The sequence below is a fragment of the Folsomia candida genome, unplaced genomic scaffold (genome assembly GCF_002217175.1).
Source record: "Folsomia candida strain VU population unplaced genomic scaffold, ASM221717v1 Fcan01_Sc005, whole genome shotgun sequence".
Taxonomy (NCBI): Eukaryota; Metazoa; Arthropoda; class Collembola; order Entomobryomorpha; family Isotomidae; genus Folsomia; species Folsomia candida.
Window position 1 is genome coordinate 7,062,639 of NW_019091197.1, and position 17,289 is coordinate 7,079,927.

At 38.5% G+C, this 17,289-nt stretch overlaps 2 protein-coding genes and 1 long non-coding RNA gene across 3 annotated transcripts; 2 read left to right on the forward strand and 1 right to left on the reverse strand.

Annotated features, from left to right (window-relative positions):
• The first annotated feature begins 4,521 nt into the window (after window positions 1-4,521).
• LOC110850173 (serine protease AprX) lies at window positions 4,522-6,170 on the forward strand. The gene is made up of 3 exons (XM_022097649.2): window positions 4,522-5,657; window positions 5,720-5,891; window positions 5,973-6,170. The coding sequence occupies exons 1-3, from the start codon at window positions 5,406-5,408 to the stop codon at window positions 6,041-6,043; spliced, it is 495 nt and encodes a 164-aa protein (XP_021953341.1). The 5' UTR covers window positions 4,522-5,405; the 3' UTR covers window positions 6,044-6,170.
• LOC110850471 (bacillopeptidase F-like) lies at window positions 4,562-5,394 on the forward strand. The gene is made up of 2 exons (XM_022097906.1): window positions 4,562-5,252; window positions 5,297-5,394. The coding sequence occupies exons 1-2, from the start codon at window positions 4,562-4,564 to the stop codon at window positions 5,392-5,394; spliced, it is 789 nt and encodes a 262-aa protein (XP_021953598.1).
• Window positions 6,171-7,749: 1,579 nt separating the features above from the next.
• LOC118435943 lies at window positions 7,750-8,652 on the reverse strand. The gene is made up of 4 exons (XR_004835058.1): window positions 8,434-8,652; window positions 8,183-8,301; window positions 7,927-8,091; window positions 7,750-7,844 (listed from the first exon to the last, which is right to left on the reverse strand). It is a non-coding gene; the product is annotated as an uncharacterized LOC118435943 (long non-coding RNA).
• Window positions 8,653-17,289: the final 8,637 nt, after the last annotated feature.

Consider the following 17,289-nt stretch of genomic DNA (forward strand, 5'->3'; position numbering starts at 1 on the left):
GAGGGAGATGGCAGATTTTTTGATGTACTGAGATATCATTCGTAAATTAGTAGAACTGCAGAGGAGTTTCAGTGCAGTTTAACTTAGTATGTATTTTAATTTATTAACAACTTTTTCAGGCAAACGCCTATAAAGTTACATTGCATGAATAAATATCAGTACAAGTTACATAACAAGGTTATTATCATTTCGGTTTACATAACAAAGTTTCATACAGTTACAAGATCTTAAAATGTTATAACATTACAACGTAATATCTAACATCGTAACCGGAGACGTGTGCTTTAAAATATCAAAAGTGCAATTCAGCGAAGTTTTGTGGTGGTGTGCAGTTGCTCATAATGTCAGTACAATCACGTTTGCAAAAAATATATAATCAAGTAAAGTAAGTATCCAGTTGTGGGCATCATCCACAAGTAGCACTCGGCATCCCAATACAGGCTAAATACAGACAATGCTTATTACAATAACGAGAGCAGTTCGGTCTTGAGTAATTCGTCGTAACAGCACGATGAGCAAAAGTGCAGACAGTGTCACATTCCAGACATGGTGAAATCAGAATCCCAACTAGTTTGAAGAAATTCTATTGTTTCGTACACCTTGTAGTAAAATTTAAGTAATTCCTGTCGAGGAGTAATTTAATACAAAACAAGGAACCCACGCATGAAAAATTCATTCTGAGCACTACACAATAATATTTGGTTAATTTTCTGAGGGAAAAATGTTTTAGCAACTTTAGTACTTAATCAATAAGTAAGCAACCTGTACAATTGTTCCTTTTAAGTAATTTAGTCATTAAACGCCAGAGTTCTCGAAACTTCAAATTGGGCAATTTAACCGCACATCCGCTATACTAGCAGTGTTACAATAGCTTTATCTCAAATTCACAATGTTACTGGCATAAAATATTTTAAATAGCAACGTTTGCTTGTCAAAACAAACCTGTCACTTCTGGAGATAAATATTTAAATAAAGTCTACATCACCATGGATTCGTATATTTAAATACTATTCAACTAATTTCTAAGGTTATCATTTCCAGGATAGTTAGTAGATTAGTGGAAGCATATTTACATACGAAATCTATTTAATCGAAATATCGCCCTACTCCAGAGATGGCGGGTATTCATCAAAGTAAATCTTTTATTTTATCACTATTACTTCTGACAATGGAAGATTCTGTAACAATTAAAAATAATGTCACCAGTGCCGCAAGTTTTACAATAAATAAGCGCATTCAAGAAATTAAAGTTTCCGAATATCTCAAACATTTCAAAAACTGCACTACAGTTGTCATAATCCCAGAAAACGTTAGTATTGGTATTGTTATGTCCCAATACGCCCCAATCGTGTTGTATGATTACGTCCTAAATCAAGGATACGACATAGAAGATACATTTTCTTTGACAGCAAGACGTAACCCTTCTCCACATTGTTGGGCATTGTTTTCCATACTTCCCGTAACCCGGGCCGATTTCGACTTGGATCAGGAAAATTTGGATCCCGGATTCGGCCCAGAGTTCATAAATGAATACTGGCAAAACCAGTATTTCATTTGGGTTACAACAGTGCACAGAAAAATCCAACAACGCATGAAAAGGTTGCAACACGACGCAAGGTATCGCACTGGTGTCAGGGAATTTATGATTATCAACCTTAAAAACGATCTGATTCCATCCAACAAAATTCGACTACTCTACTACAACCCATACCACATGGATGCACTATTCGTTTCCAAAGAACCCTCGCAACAATGGTACATAGTCGATTGCCTGCCTAACGACTGTTTCACTCAAATTCAATCTGTCAGCCGAAATGTGTCCCAGAAAAATAAACATTTCTGGGAAACGAGACAACTAAATCTACTGCTCAGAACGATTGACTCAAAAAAACTTCCCACCGGGTATCGTAGCATAGCAAATTTCTTAACTTTCAATGCTTTCATCCGTTACTGGATTTTACAAGATGTTATTCATCATACCGGTCCCAACATAACCTGGCCATACAAATTCCCGCCAATCCAAAGGTCTCCTTACCCTCGCCGCACGACACGTCACATTGCATTTGTCGCGTACACTCTTAGAAAAAACCCACGGGATAAATGCACTTTTTACACCATACGAAGTAATGCTTACTAAATCTAGCGTCATACTTACCCTGAATTTAGTAAACATTACTTCGTATGGTGTAAAAAGTGCATTTACCCCGTGGGTTTTTTCTAAGAGTGTATGGAAAGCAGAAATTCAGCTATGTTTCGTGTTATGACGTGCACCCAGTAAATTCAGGACACATTTCTGCCCTAGCGATCCCGTTCGATGGCATAACCTGGACCTTCATCCTGCTCAGTTTTACTCCATTCATCTTCATTGTCATCTTCCATTCGAGCATTTCTAACGCCGCCGCGTTTGTGATTGGAATTCTTCTCGAAAATTCGGGACCAGAACTTTTATCTCGCTATGTCAACAGCGTACGCATCCTAATCACGATTTGGATCATAATGGGTGGAATTATATTGCCAAACTGTTACAAAACTTTTTTCACGATGGAAATGATTTTGCCAATCACGTATACGTCCTCGTGGGAGAGCGTGTTACAAGTTGACGGAGTGAACATACTAACCCCAATCAATCCACTTGATGAAAGAGAGCGTGATCAAACAAAAATGCCAGAGCTACTTCAACATGCACATTTCTTTCGGGAACTTTTACCTGCATTGGTGACATTGACAGAATCATCAATTGGCCACAAACGATTCGAAGGTTATATGAAGATTACACAAAATGTTCTAAATTGCGTACGCAAATTTTTTGGGATCGGCGAAGACATGAGATTCTATGGAAACGGGACTTATTACAGACATTTGCGAACGGGTGGAGGTTCTTATAGTAGAGACGAACTCAAGGATTGTAGAATACAACCCATATCATACCAACAGACAAATCTGTTACTGAAAACTTTGTCGACGTGTTCAAAGGTTGCGTTAATGGATACAAAAGAGAATATAGCTGCCATCACGGTATTTCTTAATGACAACGTGAATAAAGTAAAATATATCAAGGGCGACGACGATACATTATTTGGAGCCTATCGCGGCTGGTAGATGTTCCCAGTGCTCGGCAATTACGGCTTAAAAAGACTCAAAGTGATGGTTACATCTGGGATTTTGTTTCACTGGAAGACTTTACACAATTTATAGAAACCTCCAAAGTTATTTCATCACTATAAAAACTGGACTCGTCCTAAATTCGATTCCGTTTCACAACTTGACGCCAATTCCAAAATTACAACAGTATTTTACACTTGTGGAAGTTGCATTTTATTATGTAGTCTACTCTTCTGCGTGGCTTCCAGTGAAGAAATATCTTTCGTGTGTTCATCTCAAAACTTGTGGACTACTGTAAATCTGGATGATTAGCTTAGCATGTTGAACCAGATGCCGGAAATATGCTCAGCCGAATCCAAATTAGAATTTAAAGATGGACAAACTAAACCAACTAACAGCTCAAAGGTATGCGACAAATTCGATTTATTGGGTTCCACATATTATTTAAGTGTTTTTTCATTATCCGATTTTGCAAAGGTTCATGGTTTATTTTGTACATGGTGGAATACTAAGGCTTTGTAGAAAACTCTAAAAAATCCCGGTGTAGCTTGAAAAATAGTCCGATTGTTAGAATGTGTTATTTACAAAATGCAGACCTGCAAAATAAAATTTCGTCGTCCATATTGATTGAAATTTATCACAGGCAAGTGTTGAATTTGAAACGTTCAAAATTAGAGGGGGATTATTTATTGTATTTCTTTCGAGAGAAAAAAGCATTGCATACGTTCATGTCGCTTATTTAGGTCCATTAATGGTTTTTTTAGTTTTGTTAGGGTTCTGAAAACCGTGGGACTCTTCTTGAAAAAAACAATCTTTGGGATTTTTGTGGGTTTGTGTAGATTTCGGGGCGAGTTGAAAGAAACTTCTTAAAATTATTTATTAAAGTAAAAAGTAAAGCTCAAATAGCATATAGCTATGCTATTTTAAATAGATAACTAGTCATGAATTATAAATAACTTATGATTTACACGTTCGTGATCTAGAACGCGTCCAACTGTTACAAAATCCAGGCAACAAAATGGTATAAAATATGTAGATACTTATTTATTGCAAACAAGACGATGTGTTTTGCTATTTTTCTATCGCATATGCGGGTACGTGCACTATTTACACGTATCTATGACATAGTTGGACAATGCACCTTCTGGTGTCGGATTTTGTTCAGTGCTGCCCTTTTGTTGTGCAAATTATTTGATTGCATATGCAATGACCGCTTGAAACGTCATTTTATTTGTAACTAATAGCTGCACGCTAAAATTGCTACTAGATATTATTAAAATTTCGAACGACAGCAACAACAATATTTGCGTAACATAAGATTTTGAGTCCATCGGAAAAGACCCACAATCTTTGGTCACGTAGCACTGAGTATAAAAATGCGGTTCAATTCTCCAATTTTATCATATCACATTTATTCCAAGCACAACTTCACAATACCAATAGCTCAGAACAAGCAACCATGAACTTACTTATATTCTATCATGTCGTCCTCATTTTTACCGCAATTTCCGCCGGGAAAATTGACCCATTACTGAAGGAAGCTGTCGACAACAATGTAGAAACCGAAGCAATCGTCGAATTTCCCAATATCCAAAATCAGATTTCTGGCCTTGAGTCCATGTCCGGTGACGCCAAGATGAACCACCTGGTCGCATCGTTGAAAGCACTCACCTCCACAACGCAAGCGCCGGTCGTCACTGCGGCCGATTCTCTGAACCTGACTACACAGCAATTCTGGATAGCAAACATTGTACAGGTGAAGGGTCTAACACCAGAAAAACTGATCGACTTGGCTTCCATCGAAGGGGACTTCATAATCCGACCGCAACATAAGTTGTCACTCCCCCCTATGAGTCAAGAACCTGTAGCAAACATTACTAACACAGTGCAATGGGGAGTGGAAAGAATTAGAGCACCCGAAATTTGGAAGTATACCAAAGGTGAAGGCATTGTGGTTGGAATTATCGATAGTGGGGTCAATTTGGGTCACATTTCTCTCACCGAGTCATTCACCGGACAATGGCTTGACCCACACTATTCAACGGAAAAGCCTACTGATGTACTTGGGCATGGTACCCACGTTGCAGGAATCATTCTCGGCCGCCATGGAGTTGGAGTAGCGCCTAACGCTAGATGGATGGCCTGTCGAGGTATTTCAGATTATGGCCAGGCTAATGAATCGACTTTTACACAGTGCGCCGAGTTCATGCTGACGTCAAACCCGAGACCGAATATTGTCTCAAATTCGTGGGGTATTGCTGGCGGGATTCCGTGGTTCGACTCACAAATTAGCGCGTGGCGTCATGCCGGAATTATCCCAGTCTTTTGCGAGCGGTAACGATGGCCCAGCTTGTCAGACTGTCGGATCTCCAGGTGATAACCGTCATGTGATTGCTGTCGGCTCGACAGACGAAACTGATGAAGTATCTTGGTTTTCATCTCGCGGGCCGAGTTATCAATATAATCTGAAACCAGAACTGTCTGCGCCGGGTAATAACATTGTTTCGTGCGGGACGGGGACGTATAACTTTGTCAGTATGTCGGGAACGTCAATGGTAAATTTAGCACCCTTGATGTAAACCAAATGGTCCTTTTACTAATTAATCTACGTTTACAGGCAGCCCCACACGTCGCCGGTGCAATTGCTCTCCTCCTCTCTGCCAATCCGTTGTTAGGATTTGGTGACGTGTATCGCGCACTAACTACCTATGTATACCAGCCACGCCTTGCATCTGGCGACAAGAATTGTGGACTCCCAACTGGCGCCGACTTTCCTAACAATGCTTATGGTAATGAATTAGTAGCAAACGTTTCAAAACTTTTTCAAAAATACGATATCAGTATAATATTAATATTTCTGAATATTTCAGGTTACGGTATAATTGATGTCGCAGCTGCTTTCAGCTATGGCAGGGCAAATAGGCCACCAACTGCGAATTAATTCTTCTCTTTTTATTGAAGACAATAAACTGGACAGATATCTACTGTAATTTTATATCCTTTATAATATCCTGTGATGGAAATGCGTTCCAAAAAAAAACAATTATGAATTTTATTTTAATCAAAAATTTCTACATTTTCTTAATTTCATGTCTATACAAAATAAGTGAAAATTGAGGACGAGTGCATGTACCCATTCACGTGTTGATAAATATTATCATTGGTGGCACATATTCAAAACTCGCGACCCCAAAGTTCACAATGAAATATCATGTTTAATGAACCTCGAGCGAGTATAAAACAAAATTAAACTGTTCTTATTTTCGAAAAGTTGAGATTGCTATTGAATATGATAAAGGAACTATCTGGGATCAGGAATATGTAATTTTTTTGGAAATCCGAGCAAAATTGGATTTTTGGCGAAGGTTTAAGTGCGGCTAGTTTAGCATTTGGCGCGCCTTTGAGGGGGTGTGGCGGGCGCAAATGGGGCCATGGAGTAAAACCCTTCTTCACTTTTCGCACATTCATATAGTACTACAACATATCAGAAAGGCATCAAAATGTGGCGTTGACAACCTGCGACCTTCTACTCCTCAGTAATTAATTATTCGTCATTCATTTGTTGTCGCATGTAGCACAAGATAACCAACTCGACAGCAAATGTTACGGCATAATCTTGATACCAAGAAATAAATACCCGGCTCACCAGACCAGCATCGTCGCTTACTTTGAAACAAGGTGGAAAAGCAATTCCAACCAAATAGTAAAAAACCCAATACTCGCAATTTATTTCTATTCATCAGGCAGGTTTTCGTATTAAAATTATTTTTACTGTAGTGTTTAGCCAAACAGCAAGTGTAGTTCACTTGGTAAATATGTAGATTTATGTATTTACGAGTTGTCGAATCATTGAGTAACAATAATTTCAACCGGAATTTGTGAAGACAAAAAAATTTGATCTGGATCAGATTCGCAGTATTTGTAGAGCTGATTTTTCTGAGACCAACGGTGGCAGTCTCGCGTCTGAACTCTGCCCCCTCTTCGGGTGGGAGGAGCTCAAAGTTGGAAAAAATCGCTCCGTCTGCGATTTTCAGTTCAAAGAGGGGTCAATATTTCTGAATACGGTTTTCGCCAAAAGTTTCCTAATTTTATTCCCTACAACCCTTTTCGAGCGTTTTTTGAAGTTCTTGAAACGACTTTCACGTTTTTGCGAGTTTTTCATTTTCAGAATTTAACACAGCATTACATTGGGGGCCAACAAGGTAATAAATGAGAAAGAACTCAAAACATTCATCTGTCTCTGGAAGATCCGAGAGTGCAAGACAAAGTATATATTTTTTGAATCCTCGCGCCGACACCTTTCCAACGGTATTTCAACGGTTTCCACTTGTGGGGTTATGTGAGACTTGACCTTTATCTACATTTAGTCCCACATTGGAAAATTCTATTTGAGAATTTCGAAAAACGCTCGAAAAGGGTTGTAGGGAACGAAATTAAAAAAAATTTGGTGAAAACCGCATTCACAAATATTGACCCTTCTTTGAGCTAAAAATTGCAGACGGAGCGATTTTTTCCAAATTTGAGCTCCTCCCACCCGGAGTGGGGGCAGAGTTGAGACACGAGACTGCCACCGTCGGTCTCAGAAAAATCAGCTCTACAAACACTGAAAACCTGATCCAGATCAAATTTTTTTTGTCTTAACAAATTCCGTTTCAAATTATTGTTACTCCATTAGATTATTTCGGAAATTTCAACATTTCTAGCTGATTCTTTAAGTCGCTATGATGTTGGGCCAGTATTTCCTGTGTACAATCAAAAGTTAAATAACTACATGATTATATTTTGATGTATTTAGATTTATAGCTTTATGATACATCTACACACATTTTCGCTCTTCAATTCTCTCCAATCCTTAAGAATTATGCGCGAGTCCCGTTCGCCACCGAAAGGACCGTATTTTTCCTGCTCGCGTAGCAGTCGTTGCAAATTTTCCTTTGCTTGTAGTAGACATTCTATTTCAATGCGGGTTTGAAGGTACTGTTTAGCAAACTATTGGAAAGAGAAATTAAAAAAAACGATTTCTTCAGTGGTACCAGCCTAGGAAACTAATCCTAAGACAAACGATTTTTTAAATGTTTACTTTTTTGTGTTCTTCGAAAATCTTCATTGATTCTGGACTGTCAGTTGCTGGAGGAACTGGTCGCCATTGAGGTTCCAGGAACAGGTATGCATTGTCATATAATGACTCATTTTGACTTTCTATAAAGTGTAAATTATTATTATTAGAGATAGCATTTTAATTACGGATACCTCAAGGGTTGAAAATCATTCACTTAAAATTACATGATCAATTTTGAGCATACATATGTAAGCTCCAACAACAAGTCATACCTGGTTGAGGAGCTTGGATCGTACTCTTATTGGTTAAGGATCCGGGTCGTAACCTCCAGGTTGTTGGTGGCTCACTAATCCTACAAGAAGGCTTTGGTGGTAGAATATGTCCTTATGTTTCAACACCTGCAGCGAAATTAGTAGCTTCAATCACAACGGGTTTCATCTGGGTATCAAAACTAATGGAAGGACTAGTCTCAACTTAGGCTGTTTGCCGGCTAAGCGAGTTTCGAGTTCTAACCTGTCTAGTTTTATAGGTCAGGGTAGTAGAAGAAAAAGTCATAATGGGCGCGTTTCCAGAAAATGCCTCCGTCACCTGCTGCAGGCCAAAAACGGAAGATTTCGCCATGTCAATTTTTGACACCTTTAGGGGCCATTATATCTAAAACGGCTAAAGATTTCTTAATACTACCAATTCGAGAAATGATGGTACTTACATAAGGTTACTAAAAAACCGCATACCGAGTTATCATCATTTAAACCCGCTCCACTAAAAAATCCTGTGCTGTGCTGTTTCTGATTTGGTTTCATGAAATGAGGCATTTTTACTATAAATCCCATAGCTTCCGCACGGGCTATAACGTATCTAAATCCTCTATCCCAAATTATCAGGTCGCCGTCCTTGAAGAACCAACGACATCCCTCGCCATCAATATCAGTTATCGCTTTAAAAATCGCTTCATCATTGTTTCGGCCATCAGCATAGTACGGACCGTGAACAGCAAGAACATATCCATCTGCACCGCAGATAATCATCATTTTTAGCAGGCGATAGTATTTGTGCTGGGACCACGATTTTCTGGCTGCAGCATAATTAGCAGATTTTTCGATTGGGATGTATGTTGCGTCTATGATAATTATAGCTCGGTTTTCGGGGCCTTCGAATAAAGCGTTTGCCAACATCGTGTTGTGAGCAGCACTAAATGCGTCGTGTGTTGTGTGGCTCTCTTGATAACCAAGATGGTATGGAACAAAGTGTTCATAAAGGATGTCACAGACCTTTTGAAACGTGCGTGATGCACTCCAGGCAGATCCACGACGGAACCACATAGCAAGAACCTTAAAAGATATATTGTGCCGAAGTTTAACCAGGAAAACTCCAAGTGCAACCCGCTTACTTCGACGTTTTGAGTCATTTAAATGCCTCCCTGTGATAACGCTAAGATTGTTGAAGTTCTCAAGAGACAGCTAAAGTCTTACAATCTTCCTCAGTCTCAAAAAAGTTTGATGTTGGTCGCCGCTCCAGGTTTCGCGCATGGTCAGAAACTAACGAGAGGATTTGCAGTATTTCCGCATCGGAAACTAGTATGCCTGCTGCCAATGAGACAAGAGTTTCAAAAGATTCTAAATCCAGAGCTTCGTCAGTCAAATGATTTGCACAGCATCGATTTCCAGATGGCAGAAATACCCTAGCGGTGATCCAAAGATGGACCCTTATGGAATCAGAGAGTACTTTCTTCCCCTTCCGCCGCAAACACAGCATCGCGCTTGTGTACGTTTAATTCCTTGAACCGGGATATGTCGGTCATCGAGGTCAGGGCGCTCATCTGAATCAATTGATGGGGTGCTTGGCCGAGATGATCCATTACTATGCAACTCATCTTCTTCTGACTCAATTGAATCTTTCCCTGCTATCCCAAGTCCTGCATGCTCGGAAAGTCTATCCGGCTGTGATGATTGATTATTTCTTTGAGATGAAGTGGCCGACTGTTTTGGATGCTCTTTTGCTATTTGCAGATTTGCTGTCACAGAAAGTAAAGATCTTTGAGATGGTGGAAGCAAAGCTTGAAATACTTCTTCTGCTACTGGGGGCAGGAAAGTTGTTTCGGGCATATTCCTAGCTGGTATTTCGGCTTGCAAACTTAGTTCCCTTAATCTATCCTCCAAACTTTTGAACCCAGGTTTTGAACTGGGAAAATAGGTGGGAGGCGGTGAGGGTTTTGCATTTAAGGCGTGATATGCTGAAGGACTTGACCACGGGATCTTAACAACGAATGGGGTCTTGGATGAATCGGAAGGAGATATTGGAGCCGTGGATGTAGAGGGGCGAGCTATGTCATGTACCTCTTCTGCCTCTGCAACTTCCATCAAATGATTAAAATGCAGCTGCGTTGATGTGGACTTCGACGGAATCGAAAATCTGCCCGATATATCCCTTTGCATGATTACTCTCGGAATAAGATGCTTCACCGTTTGAAGGCTTCTTGTCAATGTAAGTGACTCTGAGTTAGCCGGTATTATTTGCTTCTGATCACGTGTCAATTGTGAGAGTATCTTAAAACGACAATCCTCGCACAATGGTGCAGTTATTTCTGATTCGCCTATTTTTCCTTCTTTTCGCAAGAACTCTACAATGTCTCCTGTCGCCATCCTTTTCAGCTTCTTTTGGCCTACTTTGGTATTGCAGTTTGCACAGAACTCCGCCTGCAGAAGGTAGTGAAATAAAGAAAAGTTTAGAATAATTTCGCAATACGAAGCATAGAACAAAAATATATATGTTTACGAACAAAGAACATGCATAAAGATGTAATTATGTATTTAAATAGTATAAGGATATATTATGCTTTAATGACGATGCAGCAAAATGTATTAAAAATGTGCAAAAAATAAACTCGATACCGGCTGGATTCGATTCCATCACCTCCACCAGCCAGGCAGCTCTCCTGCCACTACGCTAAGCGGTGCTATGTATGATGCACTCTGATTTGTATCTCCTACTCTTATGTGCGGTGAATGAAATAAAATGATTGACAGGGTTGGATGCAAATTGCTAAATTTGCAAAATTATGCCATGCTGGCTGCCGGAGTCCACTGAGAACCGCATTTTTCATAAAAATATGAACATATCTTAATCTCAGCTTCTTTCTCAACAACAAGACACTTAAATCTCTACTATTCTATTTTTATGCAGTCAAATATGTACACGTAAAGCAGACATATACATACATTAGAGGTGAGCTGGATATCCATTTTTTTGGATTATCCATGGCCCGATCCGATCCAACTGGATTTGGATGGATCGGATCTGAAAATTTTTGGGCCAAACGGATTTGGATGAATCGGATCTGAAAATTTTTGGGTGGGTCGGATTTGGATGGGTTGGATAAAATTTCGTCACCACGTCACATCATGGATTCTTGAAAAATATATTATGAATATATTTATCAAGAATCCGATGCTGTTCAAAACACTAAATGGGTCATTGTTATTTTTGGTGTGGTACACACAAATAAATTGAGACTCCCAATCACATTTATCCCTAACCCATGGTTTGACTTTTTTAAACGAAAGGCTTGCCTGCCATAAGCTTTGCATGTATAAAAGCTCGTTTTAAAATTCAAAGGTTGAATTTCAAACCATATAGGCGAACTGGATAATTTTTTTGGATAATCCATGGCCCGATCCGATCCAACTGGATTTGGATGGATCGGATCTGATTTTTTTGGAGCAATTGGATTTGGATGGATCGGATCTGAAAATGTTTGGGCCAAGCGGATTTGGATGGATTGGATCTCAAAAAAAGTCGATCCAGCTCACCTCTAACATACATACAAAATACAGAACTATTACCAGATATAAAATAAAGTAAATTAACTGCTTACCATGTTTATCAATTAATTATATGTCCGGTGCAATTTAAGTTCAAGGAGGAGGGGTTGAAAATTATTTGTATTTGTATCACTTATCAATTATGAACATGTGTATTGGATGGACTTTCTCTTTACCGGGGTTGAGTAGTGACGTCAAACTACCAACCATAGGTGGGCAATGACCAGAACTAGTGTCGACGAAGTAATAATAATAATATAAAGTAATAATATAATCTGATTTAGTCTCCAACACCTAGAAATACTTACATCTTAAATTTTACAGTTTACTGGTTATTATTTAAAACGGAAAATTTTAGAAAACCGGGACCCAGATATTTCATCAATTATTAGGCTAGAGTATTTCTTCCATCTAAACATATGAAAACCCAAAATACGTCATTCATGCATACCCTTTAGTCAAAGCATGCAAAACTATCAAGTTTTCGGTGTTAAATTTTGACATATTTGATTTTTTATCTCGAAAACTAAGAGATACCCATCTCCAAATTTTTAATATGTTGTATGGGTATAGTTGCTCTTCCAAATAAAAATTACTTGAGCCAAAACCTACGGTGAGATTTAAGCATATTAAGCGAAATATTTGAAAAAACGTAGAAAAAATATTGATTTTTGTGACATCGGATTTTTTAGTGGAGCGGGTTTAAATGATGATAACTCGGTATGCGGTTTTTTAGTAACCTTATGTAAGTACCATCATTTCTCGAATTGGTAGTATTAAGAAATCTTTAGCCGTTTTAGATATAATGGCCCCTAAAGGTGTCAAAAATTGACATGGCGAAATCTTCCGTTTTTGGCCTGCAGCAGGTGACGGAGGCATTTTCTGGCAACGCGCCCATTATGACTTTTTCTTCTACTACCCTGACCTATAAAACTAGACAGGTTAGAACTCGAAACTCGCTTAGCCGGCAAACAGCCTAAGTTGAGACTGGTCCTTCGTGTTAGAAGACGGGGTATTTGGGTTTTCTTGAGATCGTGTTTCGAATTCGATTAAGTCGTCACTTTGTTCAAATTTCCTATAATCCGTTGCAGATTTTAAATTCTACAATTACATACCACATATTTAGAAATGCAAAGTCAAACAAGTAAACACTATCAAGAAATTACCCTCAATTTCTCATCTGCATCTTCAGTTACTGGACCAGAGGAGGAAACAGTGTTAGGTAAAGAGCTTTTAGAACTTCCTGAAGACCATGTACCTCAAGTACTACTGACCCTGTGTTCAGTATTTTCGACACAGTCTGGACAAAATAGACAAAATATTAAAGAAACTATGTATGTATAAAAAAAAATTTAGCACAACACATAATTCTTCTCACACGAAGCATCTAATTTGTCCAACGAGCCTGAAAGTTGATTTTGGTTATTATAAGCAAAATACAAATCATAAAATATTACCTTGATAATTTTTCATTATTCCGGCCTTTGCGTACTCCAACGGAATATCAGAGCCTGGTAGAAATTCACAAATCCTCCTAGTAATTTCATTAATTCGGTGCATTGAAGGACGCATGTCCAGATTTTGATCCCAATACCTGAATTAATACGTTTCAGAGTTTATACTTAATATTGCACGTTTTTATTTGAACCGAGTCTCCTTACGAGTTCATAAGTCGTTCTATTGCCTCGGGACAATTCAAAAGTGCAATTCAAAAAACAAATTGGGTCGCCTCTAGTCATAAATTGCCAACAACGAGAAAGTGAAAACCACCTATGAAATGTTCACCAACAACTCCTCACGTAAATTCGTGGCAGTGCTCGAAAACCTAGAATTTCAAGAAGTTCGTTGCGCAACATTAAAGCTCATAAATGGGAGATTGCAGAAAAACTCAAACAACGTTTCTCAGAGTAGGTTAAAGACAAAAAAAATAAGAAACCAAAAATATTGCAAAAAACGTCGATAAATATCATGGAAAATTATCGAAACCTGCGTCGACAAGCGAAACCTGCGTCGACAAGGATCTCGCAAGGACTTCATAACACACATTTTTTCAACCACTCTACACTGCGGATGTAGATTGTCAACGGAATTTAACCTGAAAATTAAATTTCATGAAAAATTCCCAATTTCCAAACGGTATTTCAAGGGGCGGTTAACATTGAACAAGTGAGACAAAGCCCCAAATGTCCCTTATTGAAGCATTCAAGTTTTGAGCTTTGTGCAAACGGAGGTACTCTAACCTTCATTCCCATGCCAAAGGATTGGAAGGATTCGAACGCTAGTGGCGAAAAATCATGAAGGACGTTTCGCAAGTGAGTGGAAAATCGCAAATCGGAGGGTTGCAGCAGAAGGTCGGATTTGTGGCCAAGAATGTAGTAAGACAAATCCTCCAGAACACTACCAGAACTGCAGGGCCCGTACCTACACACTGCAAAAAATATTAGCAAAACAGCTGTGTGGATATGTGGCTACACCATTTGGTGATAAATTCTCACCGTCTAGTGCAAAATTGCAACCGCATGGTGAAAAATTGTCACCGTCTGGTGACAGTTTTATCACCACACGGTGACAAATAGTAACACCATGCCGGTGTAGCCGCACGTATGCACCCCGCGCGGTGTAAAATTTACACCAGATTTTTTGCAGTGCAATTTTCGAAAGATTTGTCTTCTAACCAGATCGAAATTCGCAGGTAATTAGCCCGAGTCCCATTACAGAGTGGACACACTATATTAGTAATTTAATCTTCTACTTCACACCGTTTGTGTTAAAAAAGTAAGTCATTTTTTGATTTAAAGAAGAATGCATGGATTCTGAGGACATGGTAATTTATTGTAAAAATGACTAGCTTTCGGAATGCTTATTCCTTCATCAGGTCTTTACAAATTCAATAAATTAAATGACAACTTGTACATTGATTTACGAGATTTTTGTGATAATATGTACATATTAGCAACTAAGTAACCGGACCAAATTTTAAAAAATTCACACGTGTTGTGCACCATATGGGGTTGAGATTCATTCCCTTAGATGAGTTCATGATGTTAGTTGAGCTTCTAATTAGTAGAGCTTCCTTAAACTTCCTGTGAAATTTCCTTGGTTCTTTCATGACCATTTTCAAGGAGTGTGTGTCGATCTGGTGTTGGTTTTCAACTGTATGTAGGAAAATGGGTGACTTTATGTTCATTCTTCTCACGTCGTTTTGATGTTCTGTAAAACGCTTTTCTATGCATCGCCCACTTTCTCCAATATATTTTGTAGGACAATTCGCGCAAGTAAATTCATACACTCCTGTGTTTAATGGTTTTTGTTTTTGTTTCATATTACATACCAATGTTGATACTTTTTGTCCTGGATAATATCCAATTTCCCAAGATAATTTTCTGCGCAGGAATTGAGCAATTTTCGTAGTTGGTTTGCCTGCCCATGGTAAAATTACGCGTTTCTTAATTTCGTTGGGTTGTAAAGGGTTGTGAATTTTTTCTTGAACTATTTTTAATCTCTTTTTGATTAGTTCTCCTGGATATCCATTTGTCTTCAATGTATTCGTTACAAAATCAATCTCTTGATTTACGTGGTCATCATCGCATAAAGTCAGGGCTCGTCTGAGTAATGTATCACATACACTTATCTTGTGGGCGTTTGGATGGAACGATTGATAACTTAGATATTTGTTTGTATGAGTAGGTTTTCTGTAAACGTAGTGTCCATTTTTTGATATTTTTTCATCGAATATATTGACCTTGTGAAAAGGCCCGGTAACTAAACGCGTACCAGGCCCGGGAACTTAACGGTACGGCTCTGTCAACGATGCATTCACTCCGTGCTCAACCCAAAAGGAGTCAAGTTCTGGAGCTCCTTCTTTTGTCTTTACGACCCTGGCCCGGTGACCTTTCCCACACCGGATGGAGAGCAACAGCAACAACGTTGCACTGTTAGGATCGGAGATCCGTCTGTTGTGTAGTGTAATATGTATTATGCACTGGTGTTAGCGGCGGTGGTGGTGGTAATAGCGCTGTGGTGGATGGAATGAGAGACACAACTGCAGCTGTTGCGATGCCAATAACAACTTAGCTTTATTAACAGGGTTGCGATGATGCTGGCTATGGTTACGGTAGCATACCGTAACAGCATTTATAAAATAAGTATTTATGTATGTATTTTGTTCTTAGGTATGTGAATGTGTAAAGCATGGATGGATGAAAAAAGGTTTCTGGAGATTATTCGGGTGTTGAATGTAAAGAGAGAAGGACAGGACTTTTGGGCACACTAAATGGGGTCTTCGGGAATAAATGATGTAAAGAGAGAATCTCAACTCGCCTACACATAGTTATTTTTCATCACTAAGAATCTTTTGAGCACACTTTTCTAATAAAAATTCATAGAAATACTTCACACAAGAATCAGAAGTGTTCACAATATCCTATGAGAATATTAACCAAATGGAATATCTCGATATGTTTCTGTCAGTTAGGTTCAGGGTACATTCAATTTAACAGAATTAATAATGAATAAGTAAGAATTCATTAAATGAAATAGAATTAATTTAATTAATTAATTAATTAAAATTAACAAATAAGAAATCCACTTAGTGGATTTCTTATTTGTTAATTTTTGCCTAATATGAAAACCTCGGACCGCTAAGGAATGAGTAAATCATTCAAAAAATTAAGCAATTATGAATAGATAATTTAAATTTTCCTAAATGACTGAATATCCAACAAAAAATAGTTCAACAAATTTTAACTGTTAGTAACAGTCTGTTACTTAAATATTACAGAGGTGCTCCGACTCTACCCCGCAGTAACCAGGTTAGGGCGAACTTGCACAAAGGACTATGTCTTACCAGCCTCAGAAATTGGGCGTGTATCATCCTCCCCAAAAATAATCAAGAAGGGGACAAGTGTCACTATCTCTGTTGACGCGATCCATCGAAATGAAAAGTACTATCCGGATCCTCTTAAATTTGATTCAACTCACTTCACTCAGGAAAATAGAGCAAAAAGGAACCCATATGCGTACATGCCGTTCGGAATAGGATCCAGAAATTGAATCGGTCAGCTAAAAGCTAGATAATTTTAGCTTTAATTTAATTGGTTCTATTTGATTTCCACAGGTATGCGATTTGAACTAGTAGAAACTAAGGTGGCTATTGCACAAATCCATAATTTTACGATCAAACCAACGGATTCTACGCCAGTACCGGAAAAAATGATCAAGGACGTTCTCGGATACAAGGTCTCGAGTGAAATTAAATTGAAATTTATTCTAAGAACGTGATTCTTTCAAACACTGGCAGATATTTAT